The sequence below is a fragment of the Oncorhynchus clarkii genome, chromosome 26, assembly GCF_045791955.1.
Source record: "Oncorhynchus clarkii lewisi isolate Uvic-CL-2024 chromosome 26, UVic_Ocla_1.0, whole genome shotgun sequence".
In the NCBI taxonomy this organism is placed as follows: domain Eukaryota; kingdom Metazoa; phylum Chordata; class Actinopteri; order Salmoniformes; family Salmonidae; genus Oncorhynchus; species Oncorhynchus clarkii.
The window spans coordinates 6427691-6450535 of NC_092172.1; the positions used below are offsets into that span (position 1 = coordinate 6427691).

The following is a 22845-nucleotide window of genomic DNA, read 5'->3' on the forward strand; positions in this document are numbered from 1 at the left end:
TCTCCCGATGTCCTGCTCCTTACCATCTTCTTCTCTTCCTCGGTTGCCTTGACGATGCCGGGGTCAGTCCGACAGGAGCGGAGGTAGTAGTAGAGCAGAGCCGTGGCGTTGACAGTGAACAACACCTGTACCGTGGCACTGGGACCATGTAGGGAGACGGGTTGAGGACATAACGTCGCACCACATACAGTAGGTGTAATCCAATCCTACCCTGGAAGTCATGTTCTACCTGATAATTCAATTGCACCCACCTAGTGTCCCAGGACTAAATAGGTCCCTGATTGGAGGGGAAGAATGAGAATAAATAAATAAATTGACTGTGGTCCAGATTAGAATTTTATGGGTATGAAACATTAACTACTTTAACACCTAAACCATGATACTGGACTGAGATGGACGTGGTTACAAGAGCGCGGTGCAGCGGTGGTGCTGCAGCCTCATGGGTAGAAAATACCACCCGAACCCTATACTTTCGCGCTGTCTACCCTGCACCCCGCCATCTGATAAAATACACAAGGAGGAAGGAGCTCCGGTTCTCCTTCAAAAAAATGTTTTACAAAAAAAGAAATGGACTTGGTTAGGCTGGACTAGAATGATCTGGACTGAACTAGATTAGGACAGTCAATGACAGGGGAGCTTTTTAGTGTTGATTCAGCACAGTGTTACATGCTGGGTAAGTACAGAATGTAGAGTGCTGCGCTGGGTTGGAGTGTGAGTGACAGTAGAGGCCCTGTGTTAAAGGATATCAGGCAGGAAGCACAGGCACCAGGTGACCAGCATCCAGAAGACTGATGCCATAAGAGTTGTAGCAGGAACCAGCGACTGCAGGGCCGGGCTCGCCAACTGCCTGTAAGTGTACACACACACACACCACACTTATTATTGTACACATTATAATATTGTTTCAACTGTTTGCCCGAGTGGCGCAGCGGTCTAATTCACTGCATCTCAGTGCAAGAGTTGTCACTACAGTCCCTGGTTCGAATCCAGGCTGTGAAAATAAGAGAGCCGCACACTCTAGGAGCTCAGATGAAAAACTTTAATTACCAACGTTTCGACAGCCAAGCTGTCTTCATCAGGGTATAATCACAAACACTGCGGGATGACTCGTTTATACAGTGTCAAAAGACACAGGTGTCTGTATTCATGGCCAAGAGTGGCCTAATATCATTGGTTAATAATCAAATATTAAAATGTCATACAAAGAACAGCATACAAACAACAAATGGATAGCATACGATCATAGATTAATTTGACTACACAAGTTTACAAACAATTACAATGGCAAAGTCACAATAATCACAAGAATGGCTTCAGATCAAAGTCTATGTTGAGACCGAAGGGCGCAAGGGTCTTTAAATTAAAGATCCAGGCAGCCTCTTGTTTTAACAATAAATTATCAAGGTCACCCCCTCTCCTAGGGAGGGTGACATGTTCGATGCCAATGTAACGCAGAGACGAAATCAAGTGGCCTGCCTCCAAGAAGTGGGCCGCAACTGGATAAGTAAAGTTTTTACACCTAATGGTGCTACGATGCTCTGAGATACGTACTTTTAATTTGCGCTTTGTTTTACCTACATCATTTTTATCACAAGGACAAGTTCTAAGATAAATAACTGCCTTAGTGGAGCACGTAATAACACCTTTAATTGGGATCTGTTTCCCTGTTTGTGGGTGTTTGAAGGATCTACATTTATAAGTGCCATTGCATTGAGCACAGCCATTACATTAGTAATTTCCATCAGTAGGGGCGCAAATAGACGTTGTTCAGGAATATCTTGGGGTGGTAAATCAGAGTTTACCAATTGGTCTCTGAGATTTCTGCCCCGCGAGAATACGACCAAGGGAAGGTCCGAAAACACATTACCGAGACTGTCATCAGATTTTAGCATGTGCCAATGTTTGTGAACAATTCCCTTAATTTGTTCAGAGCACTTTGAATAGCGGGTAGTTAGAACGCAAGAATGCGTCTTTTTGTGAGACTGACCTTGAAAAAGGTCATGTTTTGTTTTGAATTTTCTCAATGGCAATATTAATCTGATCATTCTTGTAGCCCCTCTCCTTGAACTTTCTTTGCGTCTCAGCCATATTTCTGTCGAAATCTGATTGTTTTTTGCAAATTCTTTTGATTCAACAGAATTGGCTGTAGGGCAAACTATTTTTCAAGGGATGTGGGTGACAACTATCAGCCCTCAACAAACTGTTACGATCAGTAGGCTTCCTGTAAAGATCAGTGTTTAGAACATTATCTTCACACAAGATCAGAAGATCAAGAAAACTGATTTGACGTGTATCCGATTGCATAGTAAATCTCAGATGCTCAGAACAGGAGTTAAGAAAAACATGGAACGCCTGGAGCTGTTTTGCATCACCCCTCCATAGAACAAAAATATCACCAATATACCGTTTCCTTGATCATTTATTGTTAAAACGAGAGGCTGCCTGGATCTTTAATTTAAAGACCCTTGCGCCCTTCGGTCTCAACGTAGACTTTGATCTGAAGCCATTCTTGTGATTATTGTGACTTTGCCATTGTAATTGTTTGTAAGCTTGTGTAGTCAAATTAATCTATGATCGTATGCTATCCATTTGTTGTTTGTATGCTGTTCTTTGTATGACATTTTAATATTTGATTATTAACCAATGATATTAGGCCACTCTTGGCCATGATTACAGACACCTGTGTCTTTTGACACTATATAAACGAGTCATCCCGCAGTGTTTGTGATTATACCCTGATGAAGACAGCTTGGCTGTCGAAACGTTGGTAATTACATTTTTGCATCTGAGTTCCTAGAGTGTGCGGCTCTCTTTTATTTTCAAGTTTTCTACTCCGGTAGCCAGCACCTCGTCTTAATAGGTGCGCATTTCTTTTTCTTCTAGATCGAATCCAGGCTGTATCACATCCGGCCGTGATTGGGAATCCCATAGGGCGGCGCACAATTGGCCAGTGTCGTCCGGGTTTAGCCGGGGTAGGCCAAATAAGAATTTGTTCTTAACTGACTGTTACATTCAAAATTTAAATTTACAAAAAATATCAGTCTTGTATGAAAAATGAGTTTCCCCATAAGTGCTCTAAATGAGCAGTCACGTCAGCAAACAACTGCCCAGGGAGATTTGACAGAACCAAGCACGGACAGTATGACTAAAAGCAGGCTACTAGAGTCTGTACGTGAGCGCCATCTTGCGGAGGTCCCTAGTAATACCAACAGAGCTCTAGACATGAGGTGCACTGCGGATCTCTCAATGCATCTCAGTTAACTAGGAGTTGAAGAACACTCATAACAGTTGATCAACCCTAACCACTGTGATGCCGCGTGGTCTTGTCTACTGGATTGACCACGGGCGGCCAACGTGCATTCTCACCGTTGAGCCAGGTTGACCACAGCCATCACACAGGCCAGCAGAACCCCTTTCAGCAGCCAGGATTCTGAGCTCAAGTCGGCTATCGCTCCCACACTGCCCAGCACAGCAACGCAGAACATAAACTGAAGACACACCTAGAGAGAGACAAGAGCAGAGAGAGAGAAGTAAATCACTTAAATAAATATTTACTGAAGAGAAATACAAAATATTAATTTCAACCACAATGTGAAGAAAACTGCAGCGTTGGCATCCGTTTTAAGCCAAGGTTAATTATTGTTCTCCCTCATGCTGTCGCACACGCTCACACGATACTGGAAATATGGGTCACAGATCTCTCATAGGCATTTGTTGAGCATATGAAAGTGTAGTGCCCCACACCCTGTGTGTGTTGAAGTAAGGTAGGCAGAGGAAAAGTGTGTGTGTGGTGTCCATACCCTGTACCGGTTAACTAAGCGCAGGCAGCGGGATTTGGAGCGTATCCTCTCCTGCTTGACGTGGTTGAGCATGTGGACGAGCAGGGGGCTGTGCACCTGGTGGGCCAGGTCTATGGGAGTGTGACCCTGAGGAGACAAACACAACAGTCACAGCATCACACTCACAATCCTTAGTGAACCTCACACACTATAGTCCATTGTATTCACGATAGCAAATAAATATGCACATGTTCATCTTTCTAATACGCCAACACGTGTATCTCAGAGACTTCTATGTTAGTAACATCCCGAGTATGATGCAAGCATCAATTTAGTCTATGCTTTTATAATCCCCCCCAGGAGCTCACATTTATGATAGGATTAATTAGTGTGTGTATGGGAGATCTCACGTTGGCGTTCTCGGCATCCACGCTAGCCCCGGCCTCCAGCAGGATGTGGGCGGAGTCTACGTTTCCCGCCAGCACGGCACAGTGCAGCGGAGAGTTCCTGTCCACTTTGTCCACTGCACTCACCGACGCATTGCACTTCATCAGGAAGTTAGTGGGCTCGGGCCTGCATTCAATGATTGGTTTATTGACTTCAGATCTCCCCGCCTTTAACCATGACCTTTCTTAGTAGTACCTTACCAAAAAAAGCCTAATAGGCCAGTTATTGAGGACATATGTCATTGTAGGCATACATGGAAAAGAAACAAATAATCATTGGGTTGCAGGGAAACGTACCCAATGATTTTCTGTGCTGCCAACATCAGGGGTGTCTGCCCATTTGAGTCAGGAAGGTCAACTTCCTACAACAGCAAAAAAAATATACAAAATAATAATAAAATAAAAAGGCCCGGTTAGACTGAAGAGGGTGAATAAAGGAGAAAGGATGAGAGAGCACAAGAATAAAAGAGAGAAGGAGAGTGTGTGGCTGAGAGAGAAAAAGAGCGAGCAAGAGAGAAAGAGTCTCACTTGTCCCTTGGCCATGAGGTAGGCTGCTATGGGCATGTGTTGGAAGAGGATTGCCAGATGCAGGCTGCGGTAGCCCTCCCCGTCGGCCACAGATGGGTCGGCTCCGTACCGCAGCAGCTGGATCACCATGGAGAGGTGGCCTTGCCTGTCCACAGACAACCATACATAAAGTCACCAAACCAAATATTGGCACCCTTACTTCTTCAATGGAGCTGAATGTTCTGCTTTTTTTTTATTTTCAAAAGTGGTTGAATTACTATTTTAACCCTGTAAGCACCTACAACTTACCACAATGAGATAAATAGAGCACCACAGTACCGAGTCACAAAACCCATAAAACCTTGCAGTCGACCATTCATTTTCCCATAGGGGTATTAGAAACACTTAAAATAAGGGATGTGTTTCGTGTAGGCTCACCCTGGCGTGAAGTTTTGATAACCGTGTAAATCTCTCTAGGACGAGGTGACTTATCGATATATTCCGCCTGTATTTACCCCCCCAAAATGAAATGCTGATTGGCTACTAATGGGGTTATCAAAACGTCACGCCGGGGTAAGCCTACACGAAACACAGCACTTATATTAAGCGCTTCTAAAGTCCCATATGGGGAAAACTAATTGGAACAATTTCCCTGTTTGGGTCTATTACACAGTAAATGAGATCACTTGCCTCCGACCAAATTCATTTGAAAAATTTAGTCCAGGCCATTTTTGACTTTGAAGTGAAAAATAATCATTTCAGTTTATTGTCTTGGTCGTATGCAGTTGTAAATCAAACAAATACACTTGTGAACGTTGCAAGTTTTCTATTTAAACTTATCCGAGAAGAAATAGTAAATCATATAAGGGTGCAAATATAATTGACCGAAACTGTAAATGGTAGATAGAGAGCGAGAGAGGGGTGACCTTGCCTACCAACAAAGCAATTACCTTATGGCCCAATGCAAGGGTGTGGAGTTCAGGTCACCACCTAGTTGGTCTATGACGGCCCCTTTGGATATATAATACCTATGAAAGAGTATTGAAAGGACATCTTAAAAATACACCTACCAATGTCTTTGCACAGGAATATTCACGCTTAGCATGGGAATGACGTAGGATTGTTGTTTGTAAGAAAAAAAGTCAACATTCAAAATCTAAAACTACAGTCCTAACCAAATAAAATAGTATTGGTCACATACAACAGTTAGAATACAGTATAGACATATTAGATGAGTAATGCAAGATATGTAAACATGATTAAAAAGTGACTAGTGTTCCATTTATTAAAGTGGCCAATGATTTCAAGCCTGTATGCCTGTAGGCAGCAGCCTCTCTGTGCTAGTGATGGATATTTAACAACCAGACACGTGTTTGATGTAGAGCCCTTACTTGACCACCTCTGCGTGGTTGTTGATGGCTGCCCAGTGTAGGAGGGAGACATTCTCCTTGTCAGGCTGCCTCACATTGTAACCAGCCTCCATCAGTTCCTTACATCGGTCCAGGATACCAAACCTAGAATCCAAGCACGGGGGTAAAAGATATTGAAAATCAATTCACTCGCACAAAGAAAACATCTTTCTGTCCATCTCTGGAAGGTGTACTGGAATATAAACATGAATCAAAAGGAGAACCTTTTGAACAATAAACAAGGTTACCATTTTTCCAACTTGACAGAAAGCTACAACACTAGGGGTCAGTATCTAGTCCTGCTCATAAATTGATGCCATGGCTTTTCTGCATTTGGTCAGAAAAGTTATGCTTGTTATTATCATGCATGACTACAATTACATGGTCTGGTTGGAGAACAGAGATGTTGAGTTTGAGAGAGAAGTTGCTGGAAAGATTTGGTTGGTAGAGCATGGCGCTTCCAACGCCAGGGATGTGGGTTCGATTCCCATGGGGGACCAGTATGACAATGTATACACTCACTACTGTAAGTACACCAGAAAAATGTAGCTGTTTTATTCTGATTTAGCTGAGAATTACATTGATAAGGCATACATCTATCCCTTTTTCCTGTGCCATCCAAATGTTGTTAGCTAGCTGGCCAGGTAAATTGACTAAAGTAGGTCGTTTGTTATCAAACCAGAAACTCGTGGCTCGCTAGTAGTTTACAACGGCCCGCAACATGGCTTATCAAATGTGCGCCAATTCGCGTAGAAAGGGAAGATGGTACAGTAGCTCTGGAAATATAGAACACGTTTGAGTGGTTTGGGCTAGAAAAAAAAATCAGTTTTAAGTTATGTAAAAGCGCAAGCATGACTGTCACGGTGCTCCGTTTTTCCTCTTTGGCCGTGGAATTTAGAGACTGCGTGACAGCGAAGTCAGACTGGCCCGTTTTTTAGTTTGCCTGTAAGAACAAAGTATCCACTTCGCACAACCGCTCCAATAATTAAGCAACTGGAACAGAAACCCCATCACTCTGCACACCACAGCATGTAATCACGGCTAAATAACCTTTTAAAACTGATGGAGGCGCGCAGAAACAACGGACGGAGAGAAGCAGCTGAGTAGCCAGTGTGGTTAGGGATGAAGCTGGCTTGCTCACAGCTGTCACACGTTATATATGATGGAGAACTCATTCTGAATGACATCACGCTCTGAACTCTGTTTGATATTCTATTTGTAGGACACATAAGGTTGCATTCTGTGCCCAGGTCATTCAATTTTGATACGAGAAACACACCATAATTTGTTGTTATCAAGGGGATTCGATTAAGCCGACCCGGGTAGGCGTAGTTCGCACCGAGTGAAAAGTGATTGCATTCGTTTTGGAACTGGGCTACCTGCCATGAGCCGGGTGCCCTGTTCGACGGCAAAGTCGGCTTAAAACAAAAGTGATGTAGGTTAAGCACTAGCATTCTGTGTTGTCACATGCAAAAGTGATTGCTTTTGATAAAAACACCATCTGCCTTCTGTTAGTGTTCAAATACTGGAGAGTTGAGACCAAATCACGGACGCTGGACAGAGTGGATTTCAGTTGTAACAAAAGACAGTTTTAATGAGTCAGAGATATCTTGTCCCGCAGTTTTACGTGCACGGACCTAGTTCACATAACTCGTCAAGGAGCCAGGTGAAAAAGAGGCCTATACAATGGTTACATACATTTTTATACATAGAATAAAGTAGGTGGAGTCTTGTCGTTTCGGTCTTCTTGACTGGTCGGAGGGTTGGAGGCGGGCCTTGCTCTAGCCAGAGCGGGCCCCATTGGTGCACAGCAAAAGTTCTTTGCTCTTGGGACCGGCCAGTTAGAGGGAGATGAGATGTGTGTTTATATAAGGAAGAGGGGGTCAGTCTTATGGCTGGGTGTATGTGTTCTTACGACGGAATGTCTTTGTTTATATGAGCTATGTGTATGAATATTTATATAACACTTCCCAATAAAAACTACACTAAACAAAAAGATAAACGCAACATGTAAAGTCCCATGTTTCAGGCGCAGAAATACAAGATTGCAGAAATGTTCCATATGCAAAATTAACTTCAGGCACAACTGTGTTTACATCCCCGTTAGTGAGCATTTCTCCTTTGCCTAGATAATCCAGTCACCTGACAGGTGTGGCATATCAAGAAGCTGATTAAACAGCATGATGATTACATGACTGCCACTAAAATGTGCAGTTTTGTCAAACAAAGTTGAGGGAGCGTGCAATTGGCATGCTGACTGCAGGAATGTCCACCAGAGCTGTTGCCAGAGAATTGAATGTTAATTTCTCTACCATAAGCCACCCCCAACAACATTTTAGAGAATTTGGTATAAGCTACGGACCACATTTTTTTCGATGGCAATTTGAATGCACAAAGATACTGTGACGAGATCCTGAGGCCCATTGTCGTGCCATTCACCTCATGTTTCAGCATGATAATGCACGACCCCATGTCGGAAGGATCTGTACATAATTCCTGGAAGCTGAAAATGTCCCAGTTCTTCCATGGCCCGGATACTCAGACATGTCACCCATTGAGCATGTTTGGGATGCTCTGGATTGACATGTACGACAGCGTGAACCAGTTGGCGCCAATATCCAGCAACTTCACAGCCATTGAAGAGTGGGACAACATTCCACAGGCCACAATCAACAGCCTGATCAACTCTATGTGAAGGAGATGTCGGCTCTTTCGACTCATTTTGTTAACTTGAGTCAGTAATACCCAGAGCACGCAGGACCCTCTACCGATGAACTGAAAACGAGAAAGAGTCGCTCTCGTTGACCATAGCGAGCTTATTAGAGCAGTCATTTGGGACAGACTTATAAACGTCCCTTAAAACAACGTTTGTTGATTGTTAGTTATACAATTATTTCTTGATACCTTTCAAACGAGATCTAGTTGTGGGCGCAAACGGACTAGATTGTGAACGACTCTTCACGGAATGCATTACTTGACAGCCATGAGGGTGATAAGTAGCCTGACGACTCCAGCCCAGCTCAAAAAACTAAAAAAAAAAATGTATGCATGAACCAATGTCCGGTAGTGAATGACGTCAACTGCGTCAGACGCTTCAAATTAAAAAGCACATTTATTTTTCCTCGCGTCTGCGCGAGCTGGTAAAGTGAGCGCATAAATTGCAAAGAAAAGACAGTTTGTGCATTGTCATGTCCGGAATTGTGACATGTATAGTTAAGTGTCTATTTAGTGTTGAAAAGTTTACTTGCCAATAATTCATATTTGAAAACAATAACTTTACGCCTACCTCTGATTTTCGAGCACAGCCATATAGCCTGCAGGCTACGGCTGGGAAACTCCAGGAACTCCTTTCAAGAGAGAATACTTATGTAGAAAGAACGAGACTAGCTAAATTCTTTGTAACCTGCTAGGGTGTATTAGCTACAACTCTCCTCCTTACAACCTGAGCCAACATAACAGAAGGCAGTTAAGGTGGCTCTGTAGGACATAAGGTGAGTCCAAAGGAACACACAACAATAATTCAAAAGGGCTGCATAGCAAACAACTGTTTATTATGGATTTGTATGACAATTAAGTTGGCAAACGCTACGCAGTGTATGTGAATTGATGCTCTACTCTCGCACCAAAATTGACTCTGCTGACAGTGTCTTTTCCGTGCGATTTCGGCTTCACACTAAGTTCATCCGCTGCCGTTGTTCGTCACATACTTCTCATTGTGGAGAACAAACTAACGTCCGTGGGCGTGGCGTAGCGTTTGGCCGAAGCAAGGAGTCTGGGGCTGCGGTCCAAGTGCAAAGTAGAAAGGCCTTGGCCCTAAACCCTCAGCCCTTAAACCCTCAACCACCTCCCCGGATATTGTGGTAAATGCTCAACAAAGCTTTGTGTCCAACAAGCTTTCTCTGCCCTTAACACCTCCAAAACAAAGGTAATGTGGTTTGGAAGAAGAAGAATGCCCCTCTCCCCACTGGTGTGATTACTACCTCTGAGGGTTGAGAGCTTGAGGTAGTCACCTCATACAAGTACTTTGGAGTATGGCTAGATGGTACACTGTCCTTTTCTCAGCACAATCTAGACTTGGATTCATTTATCCTAATCGCTCCTCTTTCACCCCAGCTGCCGAACTAACCCTGATTCAGGTGACCATCCTACCAATGCTAGATTACGGAGAAGTAATTCATAGATCGGCAGGTAAGGGTGCTCTCGAACGGCAAGAACTTCATTACCCTTCGGCCATCAGATTAGCCACAAATGCTCCTTATAGGACACATCACTGCACTCTATACTCCTCTAAACTGGTAATCTCTGTAAACCGTCACAAGACCCACTGGTTGATGCTTATTTATAAAAGCCTCTTAGGCCTCACTGCCCCTTAACTGAGATATTTACTGCAGCCCTCATCCTCCACATTCAACACCCGTTCTGCCAGTCACTTTGTACCATATTTTGTGCTGCTACCATCTTGTGTTGTCATGTTGTTGCCTTGCTATGTTGTGGTCTTAGGTCTCGTTATGTAGTGTTGTCTCGTCCGTGTGTGTTTTGTCCTATATTTATATTTTTAATTTTTAATCCCAGCCTGTCCCCACAGGAGGCCTTTTGGTAGGCCATCATTGTAAATGAGAATTTGTTATTAACTGACTTGCCTAGTTAAATAAAAAGGTTCAATCAAAAAAATTACATTTTACATCGTAATCTGAGTGTACCTTAAAATGTCCCTTGCCCAAGTGAGGGAGAGTGATGATTGCCTCTCCAATGTCCTTGAAGTTGAGCCTATAAACAACTTTTAAAAACTAAAGCTATTGATGTACCTAGCAAGCACTCAGGTAGCTAGCTATAGTTACCCATAGCTGGCTAGCTAGATTTATAGTTTGGTCATTTATTCCAATACATTTCTGAATTCCCCAAAAATATGTTTATGAAGCTAGCTATCTATATTTCATAGGCTCCTCACTAGGAGTCTGAGTCGCATTGGCAAAGAATGACACTCAACGCTAAAATCAATGTCATCTATGTATATTTTTTTGCTAGCTAGCAAGCAAGCTAGCGTTGTAAGTTTGTCTCACATGCCGAATATGAAGCAGTGTTGATAAAATGACACTTCGCGGCCAACGGAGTTTGACACGCAACTACAATTTGCATTGAATTGTGGGTCATATCAACCCCGCAAATGATTAAATTACATTTTATTGGTCACATGTGACCCGATTCAGGAAACTAGGCGTATGTCGCAAGTCACGACTTCACAGGAGAGCCGTTTGAACGTGCATTTTTTTTGCCAGAAATGCCTTTTAGAACATGTGAACTTTTATGTGCCTTAATACCAAACTGTTGGCCATCTGTAAATACAAATAAAGTTGTTAAAATACAAGCCTAGTTGGTTTAGCCAAAGAAAAAGTAAGGAACCTTCCCGCTAGCCATGAGAAAATGAGTGGGCTGGACATGCTGAGAGGAGTTTCAGATTGGTCTTTGGTGTATCATCAGCTTCACCTCAGTCTGGAACTTCACTTCCTGATCCCAGTCCACACCAAGTTTGCCCCCGACTGGTGCGTTGGCCTAATCAAGCAGCGCTTCAGAAAGACTGGAGTGAACACTGTCTGAGATTGCTGGTGTTGTGAAGGAGAGGACTGTGACAGGGGTCAACATCCCACAGCTGATTGGACTGGAGGATGGTACGGTGCTGGTGGAAAGCTATGGCTGGCAACAACACCTGATTCCGTACTTCAGGCAGCTGCCACAGATCAAGCAGTACCAGCACATCAGGTGAATATCATTTTCATTGCATTGTATGACGTTATTCTTCTAACCTAAACTTGGGAGGTGAATTGATGTTGTGCAGGGTAGTAAATGTCTTCAGATTTTTTTTATTTTATTCCCTGTTTTACAGCTTCGCAGCTCTGGGGCCTATTGTTGACATACTGCAACAATCTCATGTGACCGTATCAAGTGTCCACCACATAAATATATGGCGCATGTATCTGTTTATGTATCGTACATGTGCACCTCACTCCAGGTTTCAACTCAGGTTGCATGGCCTTATCACATTGTATACTGTTACACACTTATGTATGGAATACTAAGTATGCTAATGCACTGTTGTGAAGGCATTTGGGCAGTGGTGTAAAGTACTTAGGTAGTACTTGAAAGTATTTTTACTGAAGTATTTGTGTGCGGTATCTGTACTTTACTATTTATATTTTTGGCAAATTTACTTCACTACATTCCAAAAGAAAGTAATGTACTTTCTACTCCATACATTGTCCCGGACACCCAAAAGTACTCGTTACATTTTGACAGGAACATTGTCCTATTCACACACATCAAGAGAACATCCCTGGTCATCCCTACTGCAGTGCTGGAGTGTGCCCCAGTCTATCCGTCAATAAATAAAAAAAGACAAAATTGTGCCGTCTGGTTTAATATAAGGAATTTGACAATTTAGTACTTTTTCCCACCACTGGATGTGGCTGGGGGTTGTAGCATTTATTTCACATGACCCATTAATTTAGACAAGTGTGCCTGGGTAAGCACCATCTAATATTTATATCTGGACACTTTCTGTTTACCTGGACTCTTTCCTTATTGTAGGCTACTACTACTTTTAGTCTTAATCTTTACTACACTACTCACTGTTTAGCACATGACCTTCACATGTGAATCCTTAAAGAGATGGGTGGGGCTGGCTTAAGAGGGTGTGAACAATGCTTAATGGTGTAGACAAAGGAGAACTCTCCAGTAGCTACGAAAACATTCCAAGGCCCTTTTCTCAAAAGTGAGTTTACAAGTTTATCAACTTTCAAAGCAGAATTACTTCCCCATTGTTCCTAAAAAAATGCAGTGTGATACCATTTTGTAGCTGAGTCTCTACTTTTATCCAATGTAAAAAAAAAAAAAAAAAATGTTGCTACATAAGACCGATTTGAGCCGGTCAGTCACATATTTGATCAAAGTTGTTCACTCGCTAAATCGAGGGGGCAATGTTTGTAAATTGGACCACCACTTAAGATGGCAATCAAACTGCTTCTGGTTTAGACAGGGATTCCCCAGAGGGAAAGTGGCTAGCAAGAGGGCTGAGGGGGTAACGAAGGCAGAGGGGGTAAAAATAACGGGATTAGACCAAAGACCCACAAATTATTTGTTTTCGAGTTAGTTGAGCAGGCTGTGCATATTTTGGTTCTACAAAGCTGTGTTCATCATAACATTCAATAATCAATTCATTGCAGTCATTCTTGCACCATGCAATCAATTATCAGTTCTAAACCAGTGGCGGCTCCTCAGAGGAAGGGGAGAACCATCTTCCTCAGCGAATTTCTTAAATATATATTTTTTAGATTAAACTATAAATATATTCACATCACCAAATAATTTATTAAAACACTTTTGCAATTAAGGGCTACAGTAGCCTCAACAGCACTCTGTAGGGTGGTACCATGGGGAGAGAGCAAGCTATATTTCATAGTATTTTTCCCCCCTCACTTTCATTTACTTAGCTAGCGAATGCAGCCAGCTAGTTTAGCCTACTCAAACAGTCGAGATTTATATCATTTAAAAGCTTACAAACAAGATTGTCAAACTATTTTACAATTTCTTAAATTAGACATTTACCTCAATGTCAGTTGTAGTATCCAAAAATGTGTGAACTTATATTCGCATATGACCATTTAAAAGTTGACATTCAACATGCACCGTAATTGTGGTAGTAATTAGAAGTTAAAATGTCAATAATAAAAAAAGTGTACCAGCTAAATTTCAGTGGTCTGCTAAATCCTATTTAAATAGGCAGGTTTCCATTGACACAGGTTTATGTGGCAAAGAAAAGCATCGCGATGTGTAATGGAAACAGCAGATATAGACTACACAATGCATTTGAAACGTATTCAGACCAAGACTTTTTCCACATTACAGCCTTATTCCAAAATGGATTAAATACAAATCCTCATGTGGGTAGATGAGGAAAAAAATAATTAAATCCATTTTAGAATAAGGCTGTAATATAACAAAATGTGGAAAAAGTCAAGGGGTCTGAATACTTCCCGAAGTTCCACTCAACATTTAATTCTAAATGCCTACTGCTGCTAAATCCATTTTTCCAACTATAAAAATAATGTTTCTTTGCAGGACAAGTATTGTGCTGACTTTCAAGAATGCCTGTATTGCTTCGGGTTGCTTTTTTGGTTGTCTGGGAAGTTTCACCATCCAATTATTTCAGAGTGCAAAGTTTCACCATGGCATGGAGCATTGTGATACGCTAGTAGATGAGAATTATTAGAATGTCAAATATTAGTAAATTATTGCATTTTGCGAGCTAACAGACAAGAAACAGATACAGTGCCTTCAGAAAGTATTCATACCCCTTGACTTAGTCCACATTGTTGTGATTTCAATTTTTTTTTTCTTCTTTTTTCCTCTCACCCATCTACACACAATACCCCACAATGACAAAGTGCAAACATGTTTAGTCACACCCGACTCAATACTTTGTAGAAACCCCTTTAGCAGCGATTACAGCGGTGAGTATTTCCGGGTAAGTCGAAGAGCTTTTCACACCTGGATTGTGAAACTTTTCCCCTATATTCTTCTCAAAATTCTGTCAAATTGGTTGTTGATCATTGCTAGACAACCATTTTCAGGTCTTGCCATAGATTTAAGTCAAATTAACTCGGTCACTCAGGAACATTCACGGTCTTCTTGGTAAGTAGGCAACTGCAGCGTAGATTTGGCCTTTTAGGTTATTGTCCTGCTGAAAGGTCAATTCATCTCCCAGTGTCTGGTGGAAAGCAGACTGAACCAGGTTTTCCTCTAGGATTTTGCCTGTGCTTAGCGCCATACCATTTCATCCTGAAAAACTTCAGTCCTTAACTATTACAAGCATACCCATAATATGATGCAGCCACTACTATGCTTAAAAATATGGAGAGTGGTACTCAGTAATGTGTTGTATTGGATTTGGCCCAAACATTTATTTTATTTAGGACAAAAAGTGAATTGCTTTGCTACATGTTTTGCAGTATTACTTTAGTGCCCTGTTGCAAACAGGATGCATGTTTTGGAATATTTGTATTCTGTATAGGCTCTTCTTTTTACTCTGTCAATTAGGTTAGTATTGTGGAGTAACTACAATCTTGTTGATCCATCCTCAGTTCTCCTATCACAGCCATTAAGCGCTGTAACTGTTTTAAAGTCACAATTGGCCTCATGGTGAAATCTCAGAGCAGTTTCCATCCACTCCCGAAACGGAGTTAGGAAGTACACCTGTATCTTCGTAGTGACTGGGTGTATTGATACACCATCCAAAGTGTAATTAATAACTTAACCATGCTCAAAGGGATATTCAATGTCTGCTTTTTATTTATAGGTTCCCTTCTTTGTGAGGCATTGGAAAACCTCCCTGGTCTTTATGGTTGAATCAGTGTTTCAATTTCACTGCACAACTGAGGGACCTTACAGACAATTGTATGTGTGTGGTACAGAGATGAGGTCATTCATGATAAACCCTATTATTGCACACAGAGCGAGCCCATGGAACTTATGAGTCCTGTTCAATGACTACAGCTCAGTTTAACACCATAGTGCCCTCAAAGCTCATCACTTAACTAAGGAACCTGGGACTTAATTGCCTCCCAACTGGATCCTGGACTTCCTAATGGGCCAACCCCCAGGTGGTAAGGGTAAGCAACAACACATCTGCCACGCTGATCCTTAACACGGGGGCCCCTCAGGGGTGCGTGCTTAGTACCCTCCTGTACTCCCTGTTCACCCACGACTGCGTGGCCAAGCACGATTCCAACACCATCATTAAGTTTGCCGACGACAACAGTGGTAGGCCTGATCACCAACAAAGATGAGACAGCCTATAGGGAGGTCAGAGACCTGGCACCACACTGCCAGGTCAACAACCTCTATCTCAACGTGACCAAGACAAAAGGAGCTGATTGTGAACTACAGGAAAAGGAGGGCTGAACAGGCCCCCATTAACATCAATGGGGCTGTAGTGGAGCAGGTCGAGAGCTTAAAGTTCCTTGGTGTCCACATCATCAAAAAATGATCACGGTCCAAACACACCAAGAGTAGTAAAGAGGGCACAGCAACACCTATTCCCCCTCAGGAGACTGAAAAGACTTGGTATGGGTCCTCAGATCCTCAAACGGTTCTGCAGCTAGACCATCAAGAGCATGCTGACTGGTTGCATCGCCGCCTGGTATAGCAACTGCTCTGCATCCGACTGCAAGGCGCTACAGAGGGTAGTGGGTACAGCCCATTACGTCACTGGGGCCAAGCTTCCTGCCATCCAGGACCTCTACACTAGGCAGCATCAGAGGAAGAACCTAAAAATTGTCAGACTCCAGCCACCCTAGACAGACTGTTTAAATGTTAGTGTTGTTTTTTATTTTTATTACTTTATTTAGTAAATATTTTCTTAACTTTTATTTTTCTTACAACTACATTTTTGTAAGCATTTCACAGTAAAGTCTACACCCGTTGTATTCGGCACGTGACAAAACATTTTATTTGTTAAGCACATTTTTTTTTTTACTCCTGCGCTTATGTAGGCTTGCCATAAGGGGTTGAATACTGAATTAAGACATTTCAGCTTTTCATTTGTTATTAATTTACACAAAATTATAAAAAGACAATACCACTGGCATTATGGGGTATTGTGTGTAGGCCAGTGACAAAACATCTCAATGTAATTCATTTTAAAATTCCAAAAATGTTTTTAAAAAGTCAAGGGGTATGAATACTTTCTGAAGGCACTGTAGACGGGAGGGCATGCAGGCTGTCGCCAATTTATTAACGCGTAATTTGCCTAAATGAGTCATGGAAACACTTCAACCACTCCATTTTATTCAACATTGTATGTTTTTGCTAAATCGTTTTTTTTTTTTGTATGTTGTAGGAAATTACGGTAAACTGTTTTAATCAACACAGTCAATTTCCTGCTAGGGTGCATTTCCATTCATCACATCTATGCGAGCTTTCTAAATGTCAACAAAAAAAATGTACACTGCACAAGTAAATGAAACCGCTAATGATTGAAATGACACCCACCCTGTATTCAAGAGCATGCGTCTCAACCGATGGCGGGCACAACACACAAACGAGGTGTTTACGCATGTTCACACATTTTTATATAATTTATCTTAAGGTTAATGGCACAATTGTTAATTTTTTTGGGTCATTTATTTTAAAATAATGACAGCCCTGTTTGTAGACTTAAATTATTATCAGACTATATTTTCCAGTGATGAAGACATGGATGTCTCATGGTATGGTGGGGTATGCAAAATGGGTCAACTTTGAGCACCTTGATCTCCGGAATGTTTTGGCATTCAGGGCTAAAAAGTCAGTTTCTGACCACTTCTTCCATGGACAAACATGTCTGGTAAGTTATGTTTTAAATAAAAAACCAAAAGATATGCTGTAAAAAAAAAATGGAATTAAAAATGGATTTACCCCATAGTTAATCCCGCACTTCCTCCAATGCATATAAGTGTTCTGTGGGTTATTACACAGATGTGAAGTAAACTGAGGAAAAATGAAGTTAGCTGAGGCAAGCGGGTGGTAATGTTAGTTGGCCAACTTAAATGCTAACGTAGTTAGCTAGCTAAAGTCAGCTAGATAGCTAATATCAGGTAGCTAACGTTAATAACTTTCGTGTGTAATTTGCGCTATTGAAACATACATAACTGTAATGCATCATTTCGAATACAGGTTGCATTCCAACATTCCCGGTAAGGAAACACGTTTGTTGCGTGGAGTGCGTGATGACAACCACCAGAGAAGGTAGTGATCACACAGGGAGAAGATCGGTTTGTGCGCGCCACCTCACCGCCCAAATTTTACGGATCCACACGATTCACGTGGATGTATATCGCCGGAAGAGTGATGTGTTCACATCCCTGAAAGCTATTCAGTCCTCAGAATTGCCATTTAGCCTGAAGGCAAAGTAGTAAGCATAACAATCTGATCCCTACTGCTTTATGGATCTCCAGAGGGGGATTTCAAATGAAAATCTATTAACTATAAAGTGCACTAATTCTGACCTGAGGTATGGAGCTGGGAGCACAACAATTGTAATGTGTGGCCATTAATAGGGCTTCGTATGAGACACAACAGAGGTGAATCTTACTGTGTTGCCTTGACAATGTCCCAGCTGCTGCTGTCATCCATATGCGAACGTTTCTTGGGCTGCTGAGTGGGGTCTATCATCTGGCCAGCTCTTGGGCCAAACTGGCCATGGAAAGCAGGCATGAATCCGTGTGCCATCCTACTGCCGTGATCCCCGAATCCATGCACCGCCGGCACATGTGAGTGACCCCCGTGGCCATGGCAACTGTCATGGTTGTGACCCTGTAAAAAAACACAAAAAGAGAGAATGGGCACATTATCAACTATGGATGGGAATTCTCAATTCTGGTGAGTCGCAAATAGATGGTATGCAGTGATTGACATTAAGGGTTGGCCTACTGCCTGGGGAAATTGAACTGAGCAGTCACGTAAATTGAGCCTGCTCTGAGGTTGACCCATTGGGCAGGTGATAAAACGACAAAATCGTGAAAACATCCAAACTGCCTAGAATTCCAGTAGCCTGATCTTTCTGGTTCCTCCCTATTGTTTACGTGAAACACAGACAATTTGTGGCATTAAGGCAATACCATGGTAACCAAATTACAGTGAGACTCAAAAAATGTATGCCAAACAAACATTGAAATCTCAGAATACACTCCGAATTAAGATTCAGCAATGTTTGCAGAATGAAATCGGGCGTCAGCTGTGACATGACACATTAACTTTGAAAATAAATCTATTTTGGTTATTTAACTACAGTAAGTGAAGTGGATTTACACTTCGTAACGGAATTGCGGTAACGGAATTTAATCATGGGTCCCTGATCTGTACTCCACAGAAATGCTTAATTATGTCACTCTTCATGGTAATGTATCCTAAATGCCATATCTTCCTTTGCATATGTGGGTATTATTCTACACACTAGCAATTAAAAAATGTTTTTATTTATTTAACTAGGCAAGTCAGTTAAGAACAAATTCTTATTTACAATGATGGCAATTATTTTAATGAGCTTTGCCCCCAAACAAGACCAAATAGGTTGGTCTGGACAAATCTGAACTAATCATAGACATCTATTTTTCACAAGTTTGGACATCAAAGTATAGCACAGTTTAGCTCAACATAGTACAGAGTTCAGTACAGTACATGAATGTACTCCACTACTGTGCTGTCCAAACTTGTGAACCCAACTGTGGTTTGACTACTAATCTCATTGTGGCAAATTCAATTGCAATAATTCTGTTACCGATTTGGTAGCAGAATTTAGTTTGAAAAACACTTCATTCATAAACAAATTATATCAGTAAAAACACTAATTGATAGGTATACTTTGTTACTTCTGCGAAATGTCGTTATCCTCTCTCATGAGGGAGAGAAATAAAGAACTATCTTAAAAGATACAATAAGTGGGTTTTTGGTTAATAGAATCTCAAGGCACAAGGCAATGTTTCTTAAACTTACAGAAGGCAAATCATTTGATCAAAACGAAATATAAGTGTTGATATTAGTTGCCAGGGGTCTTTTCTTCAACATTATTATGGTGTATTTCTAATACCTTCAGACTTTTTCTGGTAGATGTTTTCTAAAAAAGACCCCTTTTCTGGCTGCTTGACCAGCTCATTCCACACTTTTAGGATGGAAAATGGTAGAAACCTGTATATATGCCTTAATTTCGCAAACATACAGACTTAGCTTTCATTTGACATGCTACTATGAACTTCACATGTTGGTCTCATGGGACCTTTTACATGGAAATTACCATTTATGGCAATCGGGCAAGTTGAGCTTGCTTGATTTTTTTATTTTTTTACTGAGAACCAAAATAAAATTATTCCGTTTTGATTTTTCTGATTCCTCCCCTGTGTGAGTGCACTGGTGAAAGGCAGGCATTATGACACTGAGTGTAAATAGCTCATTTAGATTTTCAGGGCAAGTGATAATCTTCAGGCAACCAAAACATTTTTTTATTTTTTTAAATACTCCTGACATGCCCGGTGGCATAAAGCCTTTCAGACTTTAATGTCAATCCCTGGTATGCACAATGTACCATCCTCCAAGTCACCAAACCAAGGGTTACTGATCTCTTAGTAGCTATAATACCAAGCCAATATACTAACATGGGTTATTAACCAAACTGGGCTTTGAACCGAACATCACTGATGAATTGGTCATCATTCAAGACATGTTTCTAACGGGACCTCTTGGCATAATGGAATACTGTACAAACTACCCAAAAATTTGGTGCAATATCTATAAAATAAGGCACAAACACAAACAAATATCCTCAGTTACTGTACGGAGTTGGACCACAAACAGCAGTGTGGACTCGAGTCGGACGACTTGGACTCGAGTCACAAATTTGCTGACTTGAGATTCAGTAACTGGAGACTCGACCCGAACTTGGAGCCTCAAGACTCGACTTGAGACTGATGACTTGAAATTATCTGGCCAAGTTTTGTAACAGTCTCTCCATGGATTGGCTAGTGAAACTCATACAGCTCTCTGATAGGAGCAGCAAACACGCTCAGGTCGGGTGAGCTAGCGCAGGAGTTCTCAAATTGGGGAGGTTTTGGGGAGTTGCGAGTGGGAAAAAATACTTATTTTAATAGGCTACATAAAGCCTACCATCTGTATTTTTATATACATACACACACGTATGTGGGCACCCCTTCAAATTTGTGGATTTGGCTATTTCAGCCACACCCGTGGCTGACAGGTTTATAAAATTGAGCACACAGCCATGCAATCGCCATAGACAAACATTGGCAGCAGAATGGTCTTACTGAAGAGCTCGGTGACTTTCAACGTGGCACCGTCATAGGATGCCACCTTTCCAACAAGTCAGTTCGTCAAATGTCTGCCCTGCTAGAGCTGCCCCAGGCCAACTGTAAATGCTGTTATTGTGAAGTGGAAACGTCTAGGAGCAACAACGGCTCAGCCGCGAAGTGGTAGGCCACAAGCTCACAGAACGGGACCACCGAGTGCTGAAGCGCGTAAAAATTGTTGTCCTTGGTTGCAACACTACTACAGAGTTCCAAACTGCTTCTGGAAGCAACATCAGCACAATAACTGTTTGTCGGGAGCTTCATGAAACGGGTTCCATTGCCGAGCAGCCGAACACAAGCCTAAGATCACCATGTGCAATGCCAAGCCTTGGCTGGAATGGTGTAAAGCTCGCCTCCATTGGACTCTGGAGCAGTGGAAACGTGTTCTATGAAATTATGAATCATACTTGACCCCCTAAGGAAAAAAAAAATGAAAGAGAATATACAATTCGAGGGAGATAGAGAGCAGTTGCTTCGCAAGCCTTAAAATACATGATCTAAGTGATTGATAGTTGGTATTCAGCAGTCATAAAAGCATTCCTTATTACCTTTGAAGAACTACTAAAATTGTGATTTTGTTAAACAGCAGCTCTATAGAGATGAGATGACTTGGAATGAAATAAATGTTTTAAAACAAGTATTTTATTAAAGTAATGTGAATAAGTGATAAGCAGTAATAGACAGTCACTACCATCATGAGACTTATTAATTGTATTATTCTGTGTCGTTAATACATTCAACTCAATGCATTTCATGGCAAAAAATTATCGAAAACCGTGATTATTTTTTAATAACAAACAGAAACTGAACTGACCTCAGAAAGCACTAATACGCAGGTATACTCCGTAGACACTTTTTGGTAGGCATTGCGTATACTCACTTCTTAATACCCACAATGCGTATCTAAGTAGGCTAGTGTAGTGGAAGTAAACACCATATCAATTAATAAGGCTGATGGAACATATCAGAATATGTAGCTTAAATGTTGAAAAAGTATTATTTCTTCGTAAGAGCAGGAACGTGCACACGGTAAGACATGACTGAAAATGTGAAGTAAAAACATCCAGGTTTCAAACAATTAAGGAACAGGAAAAATATAACAATGCTAATGATAGGCCTAACGGTCTTTTGGTAGATGGAGAGGCTATCCCAAAACCCTTCAATTAAATGTTAATAAACTCAGCAAAAAAATAAACGTCCTGTCAACTGCGTTCATTTTCAGCAAACTTAACATGAGTAAATATTTGTATGAACATAACAAGATTCAACAACTGAGACAAACTGAACAAGTTCAGTGACTAACAGAAATGGAATGTGTCCCTGAACAAAGGGGGGGGGGGGGGTCAAAATCAAAAGTAACATTGAGTATCTGGCGTGGCCACCAGCTGCATTAAGTACTGCAGTGCATCTCCTCCTCATTGACTGCACAAATTCTTGCTGTGAGATGTTACCCCACTCTTCCCGGACATTTCTGGGGGGGGAATGGCCCTAGCGCTCACCCTCCGATCCAACAGGTCTCAGACATGCTCAATATGATTGAGATTCAGGCTCGTTGCTGGACATGGCAGAACAATGACATTCCTGTCTTGCAGGAAATCACGCACAGAACGAGCAGCATGACTGGTGGCATTGTCATGCTGGAGGGTCATGTCAGGATGAGCCTGCAGGAAGGGTACCACATGAGGGAGGACGATGTCTTCCCAGTAATGCACAGCGTTGAGATAGCCTGCAATGACAACAAGTTCAGTCTGATGATGCTGTGACACACCACCCCAGACCATGATGGACCCTCCACCTCCAAATTGATCCCGCTCCA

General features: G+C 41.7%; 1 protein-coding gene across 1 annotated transcript in view; it reads right to left on the bottom strand.

The window, feature by feature from the left end:
* LOC139384683 (putative palmitoyltransferase ZDHHC13) overlaps positions 1-22845 on the bottom strand; it is a 28821-nt gene that overhangs the window by 2653 nt on the left and 3323 nt on the right. The window contains exons 2-11 of the mRNA XM_071129507.1: positions 18266-18486; positions 6124-6246; positions 5683-5760; positions 4754-4898; positions 4523-4587; positions 4190-4352; positions 3801-3926; positions 3367-3500; positions 747-847; positions 24-148 (exon numbers count right to left, since the gene is read on the bottom strand). Of these exons, the coding sequence (XP_070985608.1) occupies positions 24-148; positions 747-847; positions 3367-3500; positions 3801-3926; positions 4190-4352; positions 4523-4587; positions 4754-4898; positions 5683-5760; positions 6124-6246; positions 18266-18486 (1281 nt within the window). The remainder of the gene's footprint in view (positions 1-23; positions 149-746; positions 848-3366; positions 3501-3800; positions 3927-4189; positions 4353-4522; positions 4588-4753; positions 4899-5682; positions 5761-6123; positions 6247-18265; positions 18487-22845) is intronic.